The sequence below is a fragment of the Hippoglossus stenolepis genome, chromosome 4 (assembly GCF_022539355.2).
Source record: "Hippoglossus stenolepis isolate QCI-W04-F060 chromosome 4, HSTE1.2, whole genome shotgun sequence".
Taxonomy (NCBI): Eukaryota; Metazoa; Chordata; class Actinopteri; order Pleuronectiformes; family Pleuronectidae; genus Hippoglossus; species Hippoglossus stenolepis.
In genome coordinates, this window is record NC_061486.1 from 16,186,432 (window position 1) to 16,208,846 (window position 22,415).

Sequence of the window (22,415 nt, forward strand, 5' to 3'; positions counted from 1 at the left end):
ACACACACACACACACACACACACACACACACACACACACACACACACACACACACACACACACACACACACACACACACACACACACAGGAAACTTCCTCAGGGCTCTCCCTATGATCACTGTACCCCACCCACACACACACATACTTCCTTGAAGCACATCTATAGACTTCTACTTTATGGCTGTAGTGCAGCATGACATTACCATGAAACCCGCAGGCCTTATGGAAGTTTCTGTCCCTATGTATTTGTGTTTACATTATGCACACGTGTGATGTGTTGTGTACACGTTTGTTGCGGCGCCCTGTAGGACAGATTAGACTTTGACAGTGTGCGCGTGTGTGTACATTCATTTCATAAAAGCACATGAGAAAAAACGAGTGGATTAGCATGAAGGAGGGTCAGAGCTGAAAGGGCAACAACCTTGTGGTGAAACACGTTCTTTTTTTTTTCTTAAAAGGAAACGACACGACACACACGTTAACTATCTGAACGTGTTTATTAGATTCTTAATATGCAAAATCACTAAAATTCAGAGTTACAGAATTAGAAAACGGAAACTGAGGATAAACCCTGCACATCTAAAGTATTCACCTCCACCTACAGGACCTTTAGACTTTATTGTTTTAAAACACTGACATGTTCAAATGATCAAAATAAAATTCTTTGCACAAACTGAACTTCCCATGACTAGAATCCCCGCCCTGCATTTTTTATGCCTCGGCCAACCAGTTCAATTTCAGTCTGCGTACTTTCTAATACCAGATTCATGACGTCACCGTGACCTTTGACCTTTGGCTGCTGAAAACGAATCACTTCATTTTTCAGGCCAAGTGAATGTTTGTATCAAATTTGAAGAGATTCCATCGAGGCACTCTTGAGACACCTCACTAGAACGGGGCGGACAACACAAAAACATAATGCCTCCGGCCAATGGCTGTCGACCTGCATAGACAAAGGGTCATTCAATGCTAACAAGATGAGATGGCTGATTAGTACCATTCAGAGGGAGGATACAGAAAAACTGAGTTGAGTTCACATCACATCCTCAAAACGAAAACCTGGTGGTGGCGCTGTAACTTCAGAGTGTGTGTACGTCTATGCAGAAGCCTCAGATAAATGAAGCAGATTAGACAAGATATTGCAACCGGATCTTGTAACAGGACATTAAAACGGTTCATTCACAAGTGGACTGGAGTCTTCTTCTCCCGAGGTCCGAGCTTGACGACGCCTATTAACACATACACAAATAATCTGTACTGTATATACACATTATCACAGGCACTGTCATTATAAAAAGGTGTTTAAAACTGACATTTAGCAGAACAGACGCCTCAGCAAAACAACAATCTACAGTCCAGCCTCTGCTGTCCAAATAAATAAAAGATCTTCACAACTAGGAGACGCTACAGGTGGCATCCAGGCAACAACACAAGGGAGCGAGGGGGGGAAACATTCGAAGCATCTCGTAAGGCAACTGTGGGCAGGTTAATGCTTTAGAAAAAATAATATATATACAAGTTTAGGCCCAAGTAAAAAGAATGATTGACTAATTTGCTTCTTGTCCTTTGTGCACGGTTGTGTCGTTTAAAAAACTATCATGTTGATTGATTGTGATTGATTTATAACCTAAACCTTAATAAAACCGCTGGTTAATATCAAAACTGCACAAGTTCTGTACACTGCCACCGAGGATTGCTTTAGAACAGGACCTGCACACAGAAGGACACAGAGCTCTGCACCGGTACAGACAAAATTCTGATCTGATCAGGCCGGGGCAAAAAACATGGCTTTGATAAGTAAATATGTTTTGAAATGTTTCTTACATAAGGTGCACTGAATTTATTTGAATAGAGAATAAGGGACAACGTGGATCAATGTACACTTCTCTTGTTTTAGCTCATGTTTAAAAAATGTTTAGCTCTCATCTGTGACTTTCTTACTTTAATCTTTACAAAATAATGTTTTTTACAGCACATGCTTCTCTTTCCTTCGCCCCTCACAAATACACATATTCACACATGGACAAATCGACACAAGCACATATTCAGTGTAAGCCTGACGAAGGCTTTTGCTCTGCGGCAGAACAGACACTGAGTTATCACCTATTTCTCAGCTTTCTCTCAGGCCCAGTCTCAGACCAATCAGCTGTCAGATATCAAGTCATCAGATTTACTTACAATAGCATTTGTTTCAGCTGTTGAGCTGCAGGGTGATTCCAACAGCTCGTCGAGCAGTGACACAGAAAGAGCTAAAACGTCACAGAATTAGAAATGTGTCTATGGTCTATAAACTTGTATTTTCTATTTAAAAACTAAGCACTCAATGCTTGTGCCTACAATAACCCGACTAAGGCGTTTACACTGTCCTGTAAAACATTTCAGTGATTTCCTGACACTGACCAGTGGAAACATTGAGTGCAGACTTGCTCCACGTCGAGCTGATTCAGCAAACCTTCAGAGCGATTGTTGTCCGTCAAACTGTCACTTTAATGCCACAGCTGCTTCTACTATACATCAAGTTCAATTCTTGAAACCAGTGTGGGTTCTATTTTACACATGATCCTGTCGTCCACACTGTTTTTGGTCCGTTTAATTTCCAGCAGACGAGGAGCAGACGGAGGTCCGAGGCCGTAATCCCGACCCAGTGTGCGAGTCCATTACTGCTCTGTACAGTCACAGAACGATGATGTAATTGGGATGTTTAAAGTTCGTGATGAGGCCGACCATCTGCCCTTTAAAGAACAAACATCCAGATGGACAGTGATTAAATTCAGGGTTTACAACTTTTTCTTTCATAAATACTTTACATGCTTTTTTAAATCTACTTGGTGAAACAAACATGTTGCTTTTTATCCTTAAACCCTAAAAATCCACTTCGCAGCAGCATCTAGGGATCCAGCTCAAAATGTCTCGGAGCCATGGCAACCAGACATGAGGCTGCCGATATGACGTGGACTCAATGAGCAGCGGTCAAGAGAGCAGATACACGGCAAATACACAGTCCGACAAATATATCAACCCATCACCTCTGATCTTCCACTTAAACTCTGCGATATGTCAATTTCAGTGAAGCCTGGAATTATAGTACAGGCTCGTTTAATATTAGGGCTGCTTCTAAATACTTCTTTTTATTATTGATTAATTAGTTTATTATTATTTTCATTCATTATTTAGTAAGTAAATGTGGGAAATTAATGAAAAATGCTAAATAAATGACGTACCTCTGAGGCAAAGGAAACAGTGCAAAACCCAAACATATGAAATTTGAGATGTATCACAATAAATATCACATTTGAGAAGCTTAATAAATAACTGAAATGTTCGATTCATCGTAGAAAATTATTGATTTTCTGTTGGACTAATTTAATAGTCATTCCAGCAAAATTGAACAGTCACAGAGTCATTAGCTAGAGTCTGAGCTTTTTACTCCAGTCATAAGCTGCAGTAAGATTTACATGACTGTCAGCTGAGAGACACATTTTATTCAGGTGGAAATTATTCTTACGCTTTCTTCATTTACACACTTGATTGATTGTGTCATTACTGAATTCATTATCCAAGAGGACAGCAGATTTTAACAGCTGGAGCTATAATAGTAAAAAATTGAATTATAGAGAGAAAACAGAGTAAGTTCTGATCCACTGTAACATACTCACAGCCACAAGTATTAGTTTTATCATCAAAAACATATTTACATCAACTCAGACTATTAACCACACAAGAACCAAAATGTATTTAATCAGAAAATACTTTATGTGCTATCCACCTTCTAAGTAAAAAACTCAGCGCTCATCCAGTATCAGGATTGGCTGAAGATATGAGGGTTTTCTTATCGTAGACTCTGCTTTATGTTTTATGATGCCGGATGTTGACACAGTATTTATCTCTATTGCTTTCCATTCTGTTGTACATAGATAATATTTACGTATACGTTGAAAGTTATGTTTACTGTTTCTTTCTGAGCAGGATTACGCATAAACTACTGCTCCCATTTTGATTCAATTTAGTGTAGTGGTGGACTTCTCAAAAATGTAATCAGAAATATTAATGAAAAAATAATGTTTAGAGGAGTGATATGTATGATTGAATTTAAAGGGACTGTGGGGCTTTGGCAGAGGTATGTGCTCCACTGAGTGCTATACTAGTTTTGATGTGAGGTGCTGAGTGCTTCTTGGTTGTATCTGTGGACACTGTCTTTAATTTGTAGTTCATCCAAACTGAGACTACAATTCCCTGGATGCCTGTAGTCACACGGGCCAAGCTGATTGACAGGTGTCCTGCACTCAGGTGAATCACGTGTTGTTAGGTGGCCTCATGTGTTGCTGCATGCATTCGAAGCCTGGTCTTCAAATATATTTGATACAGTTTTGAGTGTTGGGATGCATCTTTCCCCTCATTATCCACATTATAACTAACCCGAGTGTGAAACTGTCTCACCTTTCTTGCAGCAAAGATTATCGAACATCTCTAAAGAGCTGAAAGATAAACAACAGAGGGGTTATGACACAAGGAGCTGGAGACAGTGATGGACTGAGGACAGAAGAAGAATAAACCGGATTTCATTAATGATACAAGATGATCTGAACAGTGACTTTATTCTGACTATGATGGGCTACTTAAAAATGTTGATCTTCTAGAAAAAAAGTGTGAAGGAGAAGTGTTACAGTGTGAGAAAAACAGATGTACACATCAAGTAATATCAACATTCAAGACAAGAGGGAGATAATAAGTCAAACATCCTCCCTTTCACACACACACACACACACACACACACACACACACACACACACACGTCTTATGTGAGCTGTCAGTGAGTCTAATGCAGACAGACACACACTGACACATGGTCAGTGTACCATGTACGTGTACTCCACATAGAGAATTTGACATCCTCTACGTGGAGTGAATATGCAGTGAATCCCTCCTCCACCTCCTTCACCCAAACACAAACATCCTGCGTACATCCAGCCTCTGCTGCCATCCCATCACCAAAGCAATCACACCTCCTCTCACACTGGCAACAAAGACATTTTATCAAGTCAATGCATTGATGAGATGTTAATCAACACAAAATATCTGGAAGGCAGCAACACGCCGACCCTGGGATCTCCTTGATGCCGGTGGATGTAACAGCAGACTTGAGTTGACTGTCTTATGTGTTGCTGCATTCTGCAACAAACTAATGAGAGGTATGTGATGACTGCAAACAGCAGGAGGAGACAACTGCACATCAGATTGTGGATATTTGGTCTCATAGGGCCGAGACGAAACGCTGAGTGAATTATTCTGGATGGCTGCACTCAATTCTCAATGAAAATATAAGAACAGATGGAGTGGGTGATATTGATGTTGTTGAACAGGTCTGGTTTTATGTCAGTGTGCTTCAAATATATACAAACCCACAGTGATGATGTCTAATCTTTGCTGAGCATACAACTCTGTGAGCTGATATGGCAGCAGTGCTGTGGAGCTGTGTTAAAGGGATAGTTCCCCCAAAAGATGAGTTTCAGGGGTAAACAGCGTTTCAGTCAAATCCAATACAATTGAAGTAACTGGGCGACCGCTTCAAACGTTAAAAAACAACAGGAAAAAAACTGAAAAAGACTCTATAGTGCTCCTGTGGTGTCATCCAAGTTCTCGTGATACTCACAAGTTCTCGTGAGAACCCTAAATTTTGGTTTAAATGACGCCGTTTCGAGTCAATTTTGAATGTCGGGGCTTACAGACACTTGGATGACAACACAAGAACAGTATGGAGGCATTTTGTGTGTTTTTTTTCAGTTTGAAGACATGGTCAACATTTACCTAAATTGTATTGGATTTAGCTACAACGCTGTTTGCAGCGAAATTCAGTTTTTTCAAATGTGTTGGATTTGTTTTTCTGTAGTTTCCTTTGAAGCCAGAGCGTCACCAGAATAATTCTGTCTTGTTAGTTCTCAGTCCAAACCTCCTACAATATGAAGATGCTGCTGTCTGCTCCTCTCCACATCATCTGGATTCTTAGACATTTATAGACCTTGACTCAAATAATAATTTATTTTCTGGCCCTGGGATCCAGGCTCCTGAAAACACACACGTGTTTCATGAAGGAAAGAGCCCTGTAGTCTATTTTTGGTCAAAATTGTTCAAGAACCCAGATCCTGTCATAATGATTAAATCATGGATGAATCATTGAACAGAGTATTGATCCTGCACAGGTGCAACCCTCAACATCTGTCTCTTTTTGGCAGGAGAGAATAAGAAAAAGAAAATGTGCAGAGCTCCTCGTGCACCATCTTATGTCTGCAATAATCAAAGGTGATAAACATGTTACACAGTTTGTACAAGATGAGCGCCAATTGGTTCTGCTCTTCTGAGGATCAAGGTTGAGGGTGTGGACCACCTGTTCAGCATGAATGTCTCCGATAAGCCCACAGCTTTAAATTCAGCTGAAGGGTTTTTCCTAGATTATTCCCAGTGATTGGTCAGTAACTCACAGCAAGCGCGTCTTGGCTGAAAGCTGCTACGCTGTTCCGCATCTCATTCTCACTGCCACGCAGCGGTATCAGTGACACGTTACCATGACGCGTGTCCGGCAACACGCGGCTCACCCGCGTCAGCTTGAGTCCGTCCTGAGGCCACACGTTGCCATCGTACTTTAAATGAGGAGTGGACAAGGACAGAGGGAAAGATGAGGGGAGGGTATTTCATAAAAAAGAAACAAACAGGAGCAAAAAAATGAGTATCAACAGGATTAAAAAAAGATTTTAAACATTTCTCTGATGACAAATGACCTAATGGCATTAATATATTATATTGAATAGTGTGTAATCCTTAAGACCACTTCTAAAACTATTGGATCATTTTCTTAAAAAGGTCCTACAATTCAACATATTCATATAAAAACAAGCCAGTAAAGACAATCGTCTAACAATATTAGAACTGATTTAACATAACCATTGAGTATTAAATACATTTATACAGGTAAAGGAATAGACAATACTAAGTCACTAAATGTATGGGGGCTTAAAGTTGGCTGGAATTTCAAACCACACCATTACACAAAGCTGTTTGCCGGATGCACAGCGGTGAGGTAATGTATCGTAATTCTCATTCTGATCTTTTGTGAGAGATGTGGAGTTGGTGAGGAACAGACTCGGGAGTGCTGGTCTGTACGGGTTAGCCTTTAGTCCAGCTAGCTTCCCCGCTTCGGTTTCCTCTCCCTCCGCCTAAACAAGGTCTTTTCCAGCTAACTGTCATAAAACGTTGCTCTGACTTCGCAGGTAATCCGTCCAGGCGACAGACATTAAGAATAGTTTATAGAAAAGTGTGTGTGTGTGTATGTGCATAAGATCACACCTGAATACTGAGAAAAGTAGCGAACCACTCCCTCATTTCTGTCTGGGTGTCACAGCAGAGATACCTGCAAATAAATAGAGCGTGATGAAGAGAGGGAGACAGCATGATAAAAATCAGGAGGTAGGGTGTGTGTGTGTGTGTGTGTGTGTGTGTGTGTGTGTGTGTGTGTGTGTGTGTGTGTGTGTGTGTGTGGAGAAGACAAGGCTCAGAGGGTAACTTTGGTACATTTTTGTTAAAGGGGAGAGGGGTGAAAGTGTGAAAAACTGAAAGTGACACACTCTCCTATGACGCTGTGTACTAGCGCCAGAAGCATAAACATGGAGTGTGATTCCTAACTTAAATACTCAACAGAAAGAAATATTGATGAGAACCTCTAGTGTTCCCTGTCCGTGAAGTGCGTCTGTGTCTCTCTCATTTCTGTATGTGTACGTGAATATTTCCTGCCACTCAGGTTGTAGTCACACAGCCCCAAGAGTCATCAGTGATGCTGTGGTGCCGAATACATAAGCTTTATTCGTAATTGTTATGACCACAGATTCAACTCTTACTCAAGAGCAATCCACCGAGACACAACAAAACTCTGATGCAAACAACACAGAGAGACATTTAAATACAATGAGGACAGTTCACACACACACACACACACACACACACACACACACACACACACACACACACACACACACACACACACACACACACACACACACACACACACACACACACACACAGTTGTAAAGGGTAAATAGTCTGTATTTATATAAAGCTTTTCTAATATTGATGACCACCCAAAGCGCTTTACAGTACAGTTTGCCATTCACACACACATTCATAAAGTGCATCTATGTGCAGCACTTTTTCTAGCTCTAGAAAAATGACGGGCCAGTTGTGGTTCAGTATCTTGACCTTCTGACACTTCAGCACGCAGATGGGGGAGACTGGGATCGAACCGCTGACCTTCTGACTTGACATAATACATTACCTTACCCTAACCATCACAACTACATGCCTAACCCTAACCTAAACCTAACCCTAACCTAAACCTAACCCTAACCTAATTCTAACCCTAACCCTACAACCAAATCTTAACCCTAAAAAAAACTCTTTGAATTTGTGAGGACCAGTCAAAATGTTCGCACAAAGTCAAAATGTCCTCAGAGCACATGTGCAAGAGGTACAGGAAACTGCAGGACTCCATCATAAATGTGACATTTCAAATTATATTTTTCTCTTCTTTGATATTTTATCTTTATATTTTTATAAAGATTCCATTTTATCCAGGTATCCACCTTCTCATCCAACTAGAATCTTCTTTTGCAACATAACTCAGGGTGAATGTTACTTGGGAGGGGATCTCCAGATGTTTCCTGTTTGGAGATGATCAGTTGGTGGTGTAGGTGTGAGGGACCACGTCCTTGCGATGTAAAACAGTCTGCTTGTTGGGGGAACATGCTCAGAAAAAGCAGTATCCATGAGTTCATGCTGAATCCCGCCTGCATGCCGAAGATGGTACAAACTTTACGGATGTTGTTACTGTCACCATCGCTAGTAGGATTTTCGCAGTGCTGCTGATGGTGCCATCCAATTTCAACTTTTAAAAATAAACTGCAGATCCTGTGATTCAGTTAGCAGCATTAACTATAGGATGCTCACCTGCACACACACATTCTCTATCTGCACGCACATCACTCTCTCATTCAGGATGGACGAATGGCTCAGAGGGGATGTCAAGATTGACAGGTTATCAAGGGGAATAAATTTTTTGTCATTTTGGTTTAAAAGGCCTCCTGAGTAGAAATAATACATTTACTTTATATGCCATTGTAGATCATCATCAACTGCAGAATATTTTTTTCTGTTCATTTATTACTATGAATTTCACACTACAGAATAAAATGTAATTAACATAATCAAAATGAATCAGTTCTCTTTGAGCTTAAAAGCAGTGATCACAAGAGTGTGCTGAAGAAATAGTGCCACAAACTGGGGAAATTAATGGGTGCTAAGTGCTTTGCTGGAATAGAAGTAAGAGGGTGAAGTAAGGTTTGGAGATAAGTTCAGTAGTGTCTGCAACATGGCACCTCCTCATCCATTTACTTCTTCATGTTTTCATTTTCTTTCTTATCTTTCACCACTCTCCCTCTCTCTAACTTTTCTTTTAGTTGCAAAAAATGTAAATTTCTGACTTGGTATACAGTATCTCCTCTTCAGTGTGACACTTTGCCTCCACCTTCCACTTTCTCCCCCTTCCTCCTTTATCTTTCCTCCACACGCGCTCCCTCTCTCAGGTAGCTTTTTTTTTTTGCTGTGAGGGATGTGACAATGTGAGTATAACTAGGAGATGATACTGCCCACAGCCTGACGAAAACATCACTACTGTTTCAACTGTGCTGATGTCTAATGCTGTTGACACTGTAGTGCCTAATGTAACATGAACACATGAGCAATGGGTGTACACATATACACACAGAGGGATGTATATGTGGACACACGTGGTGGAGAATAGAGACGTGACTGCGGGGGGGGGGGGCCTGTTTGTTTCCCTCCTGGGTGGAAATGACCCTTTCTATGCGTCCTCCTCCAAACTCTCACACCGTGATCTGACCTTTTTTTTTCCACCTACAGAGATAACTGCCAGCTTTATCCAACACTGGCCATGTTTACATGTACATCAAAGATGCTATCACACTGCCATCAAGAGAAAAATGCCACTGCCTGCTGAACACAAGGACATCAGGAATGTCAGAACAACTGAATAACTTTGCACTAAAGGCTGCATACTTCTGCAGAGAGATGTAAAGCTACAGGAATGTTGTATTATAGTATAAGGTAAAACTGCAGAACGTTAGCTTACGCTTGTCTTACACAAGCGTGGTGGTGCAAACGGCTGGTTTCAGACAATAGACTGTATTTAAAATATGGATGACATGTTTCCACTTCCTCCATCGATCCAGAAATGAAGCCAAATATTCCACATACGAATGCTGCCATGGAGCCCCAGTACCGAAGTCCCACCGATACATGTGCTCGACCAATCCTGAGTCAGTCTCAGCTGTCAACCATGAAGTTTCCCCCATTTTTTATAGCATCAAATGACTAAAGAAAACCGAACTTACAAGAAATGTGAATACTTGAACAAACATCAGCGTGATAAAAAACTAAAAGTAAAAACAGACACGATCGTTGAGAAAAATGTGTTTGTCTTTGACTTTTTAGTTTTGTCCATGTCCCATCCACTAACATGGAGGAAGCGGGATTTATGAACTAAACTGCAGCCAGCCACCAGGGGGGGCAATTCCGACACTTTGACTTCACCTTTGGGAAATTTTTATGTCGTCCATCTCAGCACAGTTTACATTTTCATGTCCAGCGGCCACATTTAATTTGCAAATGCACTGGTGCAGCATTTCCCTGTTATCTAAAGCAGGTGCACTGTGAAGACAGTAATGTGAATCTACATATGCCAAAAAAAAACACACCTGACTTTTAAAGGGAATGATTGATGGCACTCTAATCTATTTATTATATGCTACATCCAAAACACACGAGACAAGACACAAGACATTAATCATCATCAATATTAATCATTACAGATTAAGAACATCCCATTTGAATCTTCCCCTAAATACACATGCACCATGCACTTTAGAGAATGCACTGAGATCTGAGATTTAAGTAGAGCCCTAGAATAGGACATGACAAGAATGGAGAGATGATTATAAATACACAAACACACACATGCATAAGGACAAAGCAGAGTGTATCTTTAAGTGAGCCACAAACAGGTCCAAACTAATAAAGTCATCTGATACAATCTCTAATAATTTGAACAAATATGTCTTGAGCTGAGGTCGAGTTACAGGAAACTGAGCATTAGAATAAACCATGTATGCTTGTTAAATCTGACAGTGTGAGCAGGACTGAGCTGCGAGGGCTGTGGGCGAGCAGCCATGTATCGTGTATAAAAGATGAACATCCTGAAAATACAGCTACTGGACAGGTACTCACCACTGCTGCCTCTCCGGCCTCTCTTGTTTCACACTCTCACACACCACTGTTAGGCCCCAACTGGAAACAGACAGATGAAGAGACCGAAATTAGTTCAACAGCAGTTCAGCTGTAACAGTGCTCATCATTCTTGGACATAATCTGCCCCCTAGTGGTCACTGTCTTTACATGCCCCCATGAGCTATTTACTACAGATAATCACATTTCTCCAAAATTGGAAGATTTAAGTTTAGCAATTTATTATCCTTCAAAATTATGCTGAAGATTTAGTGGTGTTACAAAATTGGCTCTCAATTTGCGTAGATTGAGTGTATAATGTTTAAGTCGATTAAAAACACATATTTGCTAAAGTTTGTAAATTAATTCTCTTGATAAATGTACTTTTGACTCAACCGAAGCCTAATAAAAGTATATTTGCTCCTACATAAGTCTAGTTACCAGTAGTTTTATATAGTACATTCACAGTAACAACTCATCACTCTTATATAAGCTTATAGAGACAGATATTTTTTATTTTATTCAAATTTAAAGGTGTATCTTCTCAATAGTCACAGACACAAGTACTAAAGAGAGAAGTGAGTTATAGATCATTGTCGATTAGATAGTGTTTCATTTTTTCTGTCTTCCCTCTGGTACAGTATCTAACACTCGCCTTTCAGAGCAGCCACCTGTTGCATTACCACTCAGTATCAGGACATCCGTGACATTCTGGAAACATGTACCCTGCACTGCATGTACAATACTAACCAAGTGGGAGGACGGACTTTCTTCTTGATGCCTAAGTAAACCTTGAGATTCTTCACAGGCCAGTCACGTTCTGGGCGGTTACTCTGACAGTCGGAGAGAGTGAAGGGGACAGAGTCAATAAGTCTACGACTCCAAAAGCAGAGAAAGTGAACAAGTTTGCACTTCTCGTCAGTCTTACCCGGACTTCCTTGTACATCCTGAGCGAGTTGGAGTTGAGGATGAAATATCGGTCATGGAAACTTCCAGAGGTCAGTCCCAATCCCAGGATGCTTCGCTCCTCTCTGAATTTCATCATCCCGTGTTTGGATGCGTCCACTTTACTTGCTGGAGGGCAGATTAATAAGAATGAAGTTATGAGGAAGCCAAACGATTCAGAGAGATTTTTTCTTTGTTGGCAGATTGTGTGTTTACTCAGGTAGAGGATCATGGCTTCCATAGCAAGGTGCTTCTTAATGAGCAGATGGGAGTCGGTGCCAAAGGAGTGAAGGATGGGTAAGACTCGCTCCAGGTAGTGCAGAGGACGCTCTGAGGTGGGAAAGCAGTGAGCACAGGGGGATGAGAGAATCTGAAGTTATTTAAAATCATTCATTTATCATTCTTATTAAGAGAGAAAACACAAATGTCCCACTCAGACCAATAAAAACACTATTGATTGGTAGCGTTCAACATTTCTAATAACATGATGTTAAATTCCCTCCAGCTCTTCCCATCACTCATACCATTTTTTATTTCCTTTCTTACTGTCGTATCAGCAGGATGGTTCTCTGAACGGTGATTGGAAATCTGTGTAGCTGGCATTTGATAAGGCAAACAGGGGCTTCTCCCAGAGGGGAACCAGATGTCCCACATACCAGGCTCAAAACAAACCACGATACACAGTCACCGCACTGACAGGGATCATGATGCCTCTGGAGTTTGTGTCACTGTGGTTTGCTCAGGTAGCAGGTTGAGTGAAGAGCACTTCACAGGCTTTGTTTTGCCACAGGAGATTACATGTTTCATGCTACTGTGTCACAGCTTGTATTTAGTCATGTGAGCCTAAGTTGCTTTCAAAACCAGAAGGAAAATAATTATATATCTGTACACAGACACAAAAGCAGGAGATTAAAAAAGAAAGTGGTGAAAGGATATAACTACACAATTAATACATATTTATGGCCAAACAATTAACAACTATTGTTCCTTCTTTCTCTCCATGTCTCACCCATTTCCTCCTTGTTGCTGACCTCCCAGCAGCTCCAATACTCCTTGTCTTTAACGGGGATGTTGCGCCGGTCCAGAACCTCACATGTCAACTCTGCTGCCGTCATAGAACCAGGGATCTGGGAAAAAAAGGAACGCGGTTACTCTAGCGTTCAGACTTCCATCAGCACAGGGTGAAAGTGTGGCCGATATTAATCTATCCAGTTTGTTTTTGTGATACTTGTACAAAAGAAAGGAAGTGGACATCAAAAATGTGAAGTATTATTGTTAATTTAATAAAGTTCAGGTCACCTTAACATGTTGCTCTGCTGTGTTCTTTTTTTCCTCCAGGTACACTGTGCAGATGAAATGTCCTCCAGGCTCAGTGCTCTGAAGTGACCGGTGCGCACACACACACACATACACACATACACACACACACACACACACACACACACACACACACACAAACACATAGAAAAAGGAAGACAGAAATACAACATTAGGTTAACAAATAACATCATGAATAGATGCAAATGGACATCTGCATGCACACAACACCAACAAAGAGCTAATGTCTGATCTGCTTTACATGTACATTTGCATTAAGATTTTGGTGAACACATGTTACTCTCAGACATGAACTGAACAACTATGAAATAAATCATGTGGAGCTATGAAGGTATTACATCACATACATATTAAAAAATGTATCGAAGGGGCAGTTAAGTTCATTGAAACTTTTTTAACTGACTCCTACTTTACTTTGAATAAAGTAAGATCACTTGAGTGTTTTGTGTGATCATGTGTGTGACTCACGGGAAACTTTGTGCTTAGTTTCTCTCGCACTTGGATGATAACAGTGATCTCCTCCAGCTGCTTCTTTAGCTGCTGCTCATCCACCTGTAAACAAGGACGCACACATTCATTCATACACACACAAACAATGTATCAGTCAACAGCTGGCCTAATACTTTAATTACAGCACAATTCCAAACTTTCAGATTTCAGTCTGAAATCCCCAGTGGCACACTGAGCCGGTTTGTTGCTGGTAAACCAGCAGGAAATCAGAGTTCCATGTTAAGCTAATGTCATTAGCATGAGGCTGTATTTTTAACTCTTCAAAACAAAATAATGCAGTTAAGATAGAATAGTTTGGAAGTTGTTTTTCATTAGAAGTGAATTTTGACAAAGACTGGGGGGATTTCATTTAGAGCTCAAGAGAGGAAATCCCATCATCATCGTTGCGTTTCCTTCCTCCCTCCCCAGCCTCCTTCTTATTTTCCCATCACACACACTGATTAATTTTCAGGAAATAAACACAAAGTGCTGTAAGAACATAATCTTATTACCACATAATTAAAACATTCCAGTAGATAAGATCAGTTTCTATTCATAGGAGAATACTGATGAGCATTTAAATGCTACTGGAAATAAACTAGATCTGACAGGAATCTATTTGTAAGCTTCATGTTGCAGCCAATTGAAGATGCCATGTCCTTTGACATCTCAGCCTTTCAGAGCCATGCACTCTATGCGGTTTGCCATTTCCTGATGTCACCACTCAAGATTTATGAATCACGTTACAGAACAAAATGTTTTGCCCTCCCATCATTCCTCTGTCTACGGCAGGCAATGAGTCTGACCTCAAAGATGAGCGTGTAGTGCTCTATAAGCTCCTCTATGGCGCGGCCAGCAGTGTAGTCCTTCCCATCCGTCTGGAACAGTGTGGGACCAAACACTATGGCCAGGTTGTGGAGGTTCATTTGGTTCAGCTCAGAAAAACGTTGCACGCTGAGACAAGTACAGGGAGAACACACATTTGTATGCGCAGACACAGACATAAGTAGAGATACAAGAGGATTCTTTTGCTTGAGTGAGTTTCTCACCAGTAGAGGTGGTTGATAAGAGCTTGTAGTGTAGCCTTGTTAACGCGAGGCAGACTGTCCAACAACAGCTGGTACTGGGAGATTTTCTTACTTTCATCCTGAATGGCTGTAAGAGGAGAAAGGAAGAGGAAGGAAAGGAGAAGGTTTTTTAACAAAGAATGAATAGAAAGAGAGATCACAGAGAGTGTCAGGGTATGTGAGAGGGGAAGAGGAAAAGCACACAAGAGAGAAAGGGATCAGTGAAAAGAGGGGATATACAAATACAAACAAATGCAGTAAGAGAGAGAAGGAAAAACGCATCATCAGAAAGTAAGATTCAAATTAAAAGGAGTTAAAAGTGACAAGCTCCTTAAAAATATTTACTGTAATGCTGTGACATACAGGATTTATTTTGCTTTGACCTTAACAGCAACAACATATCACCTGACACAAGGCTGGAGCAACTGATCTGACAACTCAAATCATATTTTTAGTCTAGTTTCATAGTTTGATTAGTTCCTTTAAACTTAAAGTCCCCTTCTGGTAAAAATGAAGTTTTTAAACATGTTAATATGACCCTCTTGTACCACATATATGATAAAAGAAATATCTTGCGTGAAATAAGCGACGACATGGCTGAGCATTTACAAAATGCTGATTCAAACAGCCAGGGTTTGTGACGTCATAAATGTAAGAAACCAATCCTGTAAACTTGTGGGAGGGGTTCGGTAGCTGGAAAAGGCTCCTCAGCTGCAAGTGACACAGTGAGCAGGGGCGGGGTCATACAAGCACAATCAAAGATCTCAGTCGTGAAATGAGGTTGTGTTTAAGCCATTTCAGGGCCATGAGGGAAGGTTTTTCATGACCAACCCTTTGAATATGTAATTTTGAGGAACAAATAAGAGTTTCAGGGGCTGTAATAAGTCGCTGGGGTCGGACTTAAAAAAGGAAAAAAGGCAGAATACCATTTCCAGTCTCCCCCACCTTAAATGCCCTTTAAAAGGTTTTTAAATATCAGCCCTTAAGACATCTAATAACAATACAACACAAGTCTAAAGGGACTTCTTCCGTAGAAAATAGCCACTAATCTGTTAAAACTGTCTAAAGCAAGGTCAGTGGATTGTACTGAAGTATAATAGTGTTGTGAATGTTACCAGCTGTACTGAGCCAGGTGCTGGCATCCTCTGAGGTGAACAGTCCTTCTTCTAACTCCCTGAAGAAACGCTTGAGTGTGTTGGAGACGTCGTCCACCTGGTGCTCTCCTTCCCTGAGATGAACACTGCGAGCATCACGGCGAAATCTCTCTAACAGCGCTGCCACCCGCGAGTTCACACCGCTCTTACGATAGATTCCCTCAGATGTCAAGCCTAGACAAAGATATTTAACAAGAACAAACCCAAAAACAGAACGAAACAGTTATAAGTACAGGCAATATACAGTTCTTATTGTAACACTTGACAATGACAATGACATACTTTGATGCCATAGTTAGGTGAAAAATACCTTGGTCATTCAACTCAATAGAGGGATCATATAGTGCAGCAGAGATTCCAAAATCATCTCACAAGACCTTAAAATCTTAACTGTATAGAGTGTAAAACACATGATATTCCAGCTAAAATCTCTCATTTTTGAGATGGGGTTTAGGATAATGATGAAAAATGTTTAGCTTGCTTATGAAGATGTGTGGATATGTAATTTAGTTCTTGTAGATTTTGTAGATACACCATTCTCTAAAGAGTAAAAATGCAAACATGTTGCTCCTGTCCACTAGTGGGTTTCCTTAATATTCTTGCTTGCTTTCTTTTGTCCTTTTCCTGTATGAGCTGTATTTTGCAGCATTGTGATATAATTAAAAGTAATTTTTAACCACAACTCACACCAGATCACAATGTAGTTCCATTAAGACAAACTTGAACTATCTAACAGTTCTTCATATGGCGCCAAACATCAAGTGTCCAGAAGAAGTCACTATAATATGTCAAAAAGGTTTTAAAAACCAAACTCTTGGTCACAAATCAGAAGCTGGGTCATGGAAAATGACAAGGATCATTCTGTCCTGGTTTCCCACTAAGCTGACCAGGGGAAAAACACAGTTTCAAGTGTTCACATACAAGTTCAAATTAGAAAGGCCAAAATTGCATCCAACAATGTAGAGAGTATAAAGCGATGTGAAAACATGCATATGCAAGGCAGAGATATGGACAATGACTTCCTTAATATATGCAAAATGTGTGTCTGTGTCTGTTGACATAGATGCTGTCTTTGTATGGCTCTCACCGCACTGAGTGATGTAGCCGATGCAGCTGTGAACGATGACCGGTATGTCCGTCTCTGTGAGCTGCTGCTGGCCCAGCGTGTCTCCTCCGCTCCCTGCTGCCGTCTGGATGGCCGTGCACCAGCCGCTAAAATCCAACTTCCTCTCTCCCTCTATGTACAGAGTTCTGCAAAAAGAAAAAGAAAGAGGGAGGTGAGGGGAACAGATAGAGACAGTAAAAGTCAACACGTGGAGATGAGATGTTTTTATCTGTTAAAGAATTAGTTGTAAATGTTGCACAATTAGGATGAATTAAAAAAAAGAAACAGGAATTACTCGGTCTTCTCACCTGCCTTTCTCCACCAGTACCAGCACTTCGTTGTCTTGTTGGATGGCTGTAACACACAAACACGTTGTCATCGTATTATTCCATCAGAGCCATGTTTCCAAACTGAACTGCATTCACAGAATGTCCGTGGTTCAAATTACTGCATATCATAAACATTATGTCTACAGATTGCAGTATGTACAGTATGAGGTAAAACTGCTGTTTGGGTGTGTCTCCATGTGTTTTTGTCTTCACTCACAGAGTTCATTAAGTTTACGAAGGTGGATCTCCTCCCCCTGGCCATTCTCCAGATGGGCGTGGAGTGTGGAGCCCACCAGAGCAAACCAACCAACTTTTGACGTTTGCAGGTTCAAGCCGTCTTTACACTTCAGCCGCCCAATCCGCTCAAAACCAAGCCTCAGCAAAGGCTCTGCAGAGGCTGGGATAAAGTTCTACAAATAAAAGGAGGACATTGTGACTTTGACACACATTGCACATTATTAATCGTTTGCCTTCTGTTTTGATGATGATGATTTAACCACTGTAGTCTGTGTATTGCTGAAGCCCTGCTCCAAAACTGATTCTAATTAAATTCTTTGAAGGACCGTTCAGCCCAAAGCTCAGGGAATAATTAAAAAAGTGTCAGTGATGAGGTCAGCAACCGCAAAACTCTGACACAGCCAATGCTTTTTATAACAACATAATTCTAACAATACACACTTTGCTGCATCTATTATACAAAGGAAACCTATGTTGGTTATGTGGAGTGCAGCTCTGAAGAAAAATAAGTGAAACGGAAAACTGGGCAGCATTACTTAACCCTGTCCTTATCAGATAGATAATTCAGAAAGATAATTTCCAAGCTTAACATAGGTGGAACTGCAAACACTTGAGGTGTTCACCTTCAGGAGAAAGTAGGAGAATTTGTGTTTGTAGTTCTAGACCCCAGTATATAATTGGTACTCACCCTGGCAATAGACTTGACCCATTCTTTGTGGCCATCTGGATCATCAGTGCCAAACAGATAGAGACGCTCTGACTCAGAGTAGAGTTCAAAGGTATTTTCATACCTATTGAAAGGGAGGTTGGAATATTTAGTTTTAGCCATGTATTATTTCAGTTGTTGCTATCCAAGCCTGGGAGACTATCAGCCCATGAATATGTGTCTGTTTACCCATGTTTTTCAGGTGCGTCGACAGCCAAGCAGACAATCTCTGAAGCTTTCAGAGCTCCGTTGGGGTTCGAGTTCTTGTCACTCTCATAGTAGCTGAAGGTGCCATCATTCAACACACACCATCGGCGACTGAACTCTACAAGCAAGAACAAATAAAGACTTAACAAGCATGATGTGAAGAATCACAATAGGCGTCTCCATACATTAATTTATTGTGTCAGCTAATTCTTCCTATTTAAAGCTGATGAGCTAAGACAATAGCTTTATAAACAGACTGTGTTAAGTGTCAGTAGAGTGCGTTAGAGGTGCATAGCGTGTGTGAAAACCTTCTTTGCCCTTTCGTTCCGAGATAGCCCGAGCCATGGATGCAGTTTTGAATAGGAAGCCATTGTGAGACACACAGGGTGGTGCTGAGTAATGTACCGCCTCCATGGCCCCGTCCACATGTGATTGTGGCAGCTCTGCAGGGGGAATAAACAAAAAAGTTAAATGTTTAATTTTGCAAAAACCTACCGGAAGTCGTTTGGTTATGCAGCATCGTCTAATAGTGAAACATCCAAGAAAATTGTGTGTGCATTCAATTCTTCCAACAATATATTGTACAGTAACATAATCTGTAAAATATTTCATCCAGAGTTAAATTTAAACAATAATAATGTAATGGCGTAGAGGACATAATGACATGAGACTATGCTCTGTAACATGTAAACAGGAATATGAATAGAATATTCTATTAGGAACTCATGTAAACACCATAATTGAAATAATGTATTATTATGAACAAGGTCAATAGTCTGTATATTGGTGTCCATATAGATATAGTCAATGTGACCCTGTCCATGCAAACAGTTATACTGTACCTGTGTTGAGATTGTGGCTGAGTAACTCAGCCTGTAAGAGTTGGGAGTGTGCGTTGGCCAGCGTGAGAGGGGAGGGCCAACTTGCCACACCAGTTGAACAATTTACATCGGCCCCGCAGAAGATCAGGCTTAATGTCTCGAGCACATCAGTGCACTGCACATTTATACACAGAGCCTGAGGAGGAGGAGAGAGGAGGGGACAATCAGTACATAAAGACACACAAGAGGAAATTAACATATAGAAAAATAATAAATGGGTTGCTTGTTGGCATCAATAACAATGGCCTGTAGTGTAATCAGTGCTGGTATTCAGCATAAACCAGATATTATACATATATAAAGACACCAAATGTGTGCTGTGGAAATACTGTGTTTCAGATAGAGTACAATACTAGTATATATATATATATAGGGACATGAATCAAAGTGGCCAAAAACAGTATAGTATGCCACTCTGGTCAAATAAAATAGATCCAAACAGTGTAATACTAATATTTTTTTAAAACTATTTCAAAACATATGAGATTTGAAAGTGAGACACTGAAAGAGGGTAGAAAAAGGAAGGGAAAAAAGCATAAAGGGGGAATGACTCAGGGAGATACAGGAGAGAGGACTAGAGTGTGCAAGGCAGGAATCCAGTTACAGTGAGACAGAGAAGGAAAGAAAAAAAAAAAACAATGACACAAACTGATAATAAACTGATGACTTTTGCACTGTGGTCCCGCAGCTGCTGCTGACCAGGCTGTAACTGTATCATGAGATTCTCTGTCAGCTTCTTTGTTTCCGAGGACACAGCTGTGTCAAACCAAAATTAAAACAACCCAAAAAGATGCAAACTTTGTGTGTGTTTGTCTGTTTGGGATTTAACAATTGCACAATAATCTCTTGATCCAGAACCAATAACAGTATAGTTTTTTTACAAGCAGAAATGAGGGTGACTGGAGAAAAATGGGAGAGAGAGGAGAGGTGGGTGAAAAGGGGGGGGTGGAGAGAGAAAGAGGGAGAATCATATTTGGACTGTAGCTTTGCCTCAAAGCAATAAAGTACCAAATTATGTCCATAAATTTAAAGAAAGAGGAAGGAGGGGGAGGATAAACAGGAAAGATGTAATGTCTGAGGAGAGGGGAATGCAGTGTTTTTACAGCTGAGGAACTCCTACTTATGCAAATGTGCACACACACACACACACACACACACACACACACACACACACACACACACACACACCTTCGGTTAAAACCAATAAGCTCTTTTGGATCTGATTGAGAAATTCCACAGCTCTCTGTCACACATTCAGACAGAACCCCTCCTCTATTTAAGCACATCAGAGCCTCAGCACACACATGCAGACAAACAAACCAATTAACAGATAAAAATTGCACAAGACCCCCCCAGACACACACTCACACAAAGACGGAGACAAACTGCGTTTCTCTGTCTCACACACCACAGAAGACAGTAGTAGTCAGCCATCTGGAGGGGAACAACTCCACATGCAGGTGTTGTAGAGACGGTGTGAGTGCAACAATAGAGCTGGTTTATAGGAACAGTAACAGTAAAGATGAACTTGGGTCGAGTATCGGCACCAACTCATAAATCTCCTGCTTCTTGACCATACATATCTGGGTCATGTCTTTACAGATGTAGGTTGCAAAAGCAGCCGTTATCTCGTTCCACGACATGATTCTTGTGTAGGTGGTAAAGGAGGTTAGTGGTGTTTGAGTACACTGTGGGATTTGGTCTGCAGAATAATTTGCCAAGTCTTGTTTTTTTGTCTTCTGGTTTTATGTTGAGTATTTATTCCCAAACCATGTCCATATGACAGAAGTAGTCTCCTTTTCTTTTTAGGTAGAATAATAATAACAATAACTTTATTTATCGAACACTTTTCAAAACAAAGTGCTGCACAACAAGAAAATAAATGGTAAAACTTCAGAAAAGTACATGAATTATAATGATGATAACAATAATGGAGATTAAAGACCAAAATAGCCTGGCATGGGGGCAGCCCCAATAAATTCAGAAAATACGCCTTCCAAAAATGTATATTATATTAATATTAAATTTATTTTTAGCAGAGATTTAAAAGAAGACATCATCTCAGACAGTCTTATTTCCTCAGGCAATTTATTCCAGAGCATTGAAGTCTGAGATGATCAGAGATTTAGCCCGTGGCCATGAAGAGCTTTAAAAGTAATAAACAATATCTTAAAACCAGAGGTGCAAGCTCTTTGTTCTGTCTTGGCTGGTCAGAGCCCTTCTCCTGTTGGGGAATTCCCACACTGTGTCATGTTCACTCTCCACCACGAGTGTTTGTGCTGCCTTCATGTAAATTTCTGCTGTGTTGAATAAACCCAAAATATCACCATTAGGAATGTGATTTCTGACACAATGTACTAAACTGTTGGGCGTAATATAAAATAATAGGCATTTTTCTATCATCACCCAGTCCATCCTTTGACCACCAAAATCTAATCAGTTCTTCTTTGAGTTAAAGTTAATTTTTGAACAAAATTTAAGGCAATTTCCTCATAGCATTCCTGAGGTATCACATTCACAAGAATGCCACATACAACTCCCCCAGCCTCCAGCTACGACTGTTGTAGGAGTGGAGGCAATAACAACACTGACTTGCATCAGAAATTGAACAG

The 22,415-nt window shown here is 40.6% G+C and overlaps 1 protein-coding gene across 6 annotated transcripts in view; it reads right to left on the reverse strand.

Annotated features, from left to right (window-relative positions):
* Positions 1 to 480: 480 nt before the first annotated feature.
* Positions 481 to 22,415, reverse strand: part of LOC118105909 (arf-GAP with Rho-GAP domain, ANK repeat and PH domain-containing protein 1) — a 47,293-nt gene continuing 25,358 nt past the window's right edge. For 4 of the 6 annotated variants that reach the window (XM_035153933.2, XM_035153941.2, XM_035153938.2 and 1 more), the window contains 21 exons: positions 19,765 to 19,939; positions 19,231 to 19,365; positions 18,905 to 19,040; positions 18,698 to 18,800; positions 17,990 to 18,182; positions 17,752 to 17,797; positions 17,426 to 17,589; positions 16,300 to 16,512; positions 15,167 to 15,272; positions 14,924 to 15,071; positions 14,097 to 14,180; positions 13,590 to 13,667; positions 13,300 to 13,417; positions 12,507 to 12,620; positions 12,274 to 12,419; positions 12,096 to 12,178; positions 11,349 to 11,408; positions 7,341 to 7,404; positions 6,479 to 6,637; positions 4,440 to 4,477; positions 481 to 2,734 (listed from right to left, as the gene is read on the reverse strand). In XM_035153933.2, the coding sequence (XP_035009824.2) occupies positions 4,457 to 4,477; positions 6,479 to 6,637; positions 7,341 to 7,404; positions 11,349 to 11,408; positions 12,096 to 12,178; positions 12,274 to 12,419; positions 12,507 to 12,620; positions 13,300 to 13,417; positions 13,590 to 13,667; positions 14,097 to 14,180; positions 14,924 to 15,071; positions 15,167 to 15,272; positions 16,300 to 16,512; positions 17,426 to 17,589; positions 17,752 to 17,797; positions 17,990 to 18,182; positions 18,698 to 18,800; positions 18,905 to 19,040; positions 19,231 to 19,365; positions 19,765 to 19,939 (2,346 nt within the window). In that variant the 3' untranslated portion in view covers positions 481 to 2,734; positions 4,440 to 4,456. The remainder of the gene's footprint in view (positions 2,735 to 4,439; positions 4,478 to 6,478; positions 6,638 to 7,340; positions 7,405 to 11,348; positions 11,409 to 12,095; positions 12,179 to 12,273; positions 12,420 to 12,506; positions 12,621 to 13,299; positions 13,418 to 13,589; positions 13,668 to 14,096; positions 14,181 to 14,923; positions 15,072 to 15,166; positions 15,273 to 16,299; positions 16,513 to 17,425; positions 17,590 to 17,751; positions 17,798 to 17,989; positions 18,183 to 18,697; positions 18,801 to 18,904; positions 19,041 to 19,230; positions 19,366 to 19,764; positions 19,940 to 22,415) is intronic. The other 2 variants (XM_035153937.2, XM_035153936.2) reach the window with 2 other exon arrangements.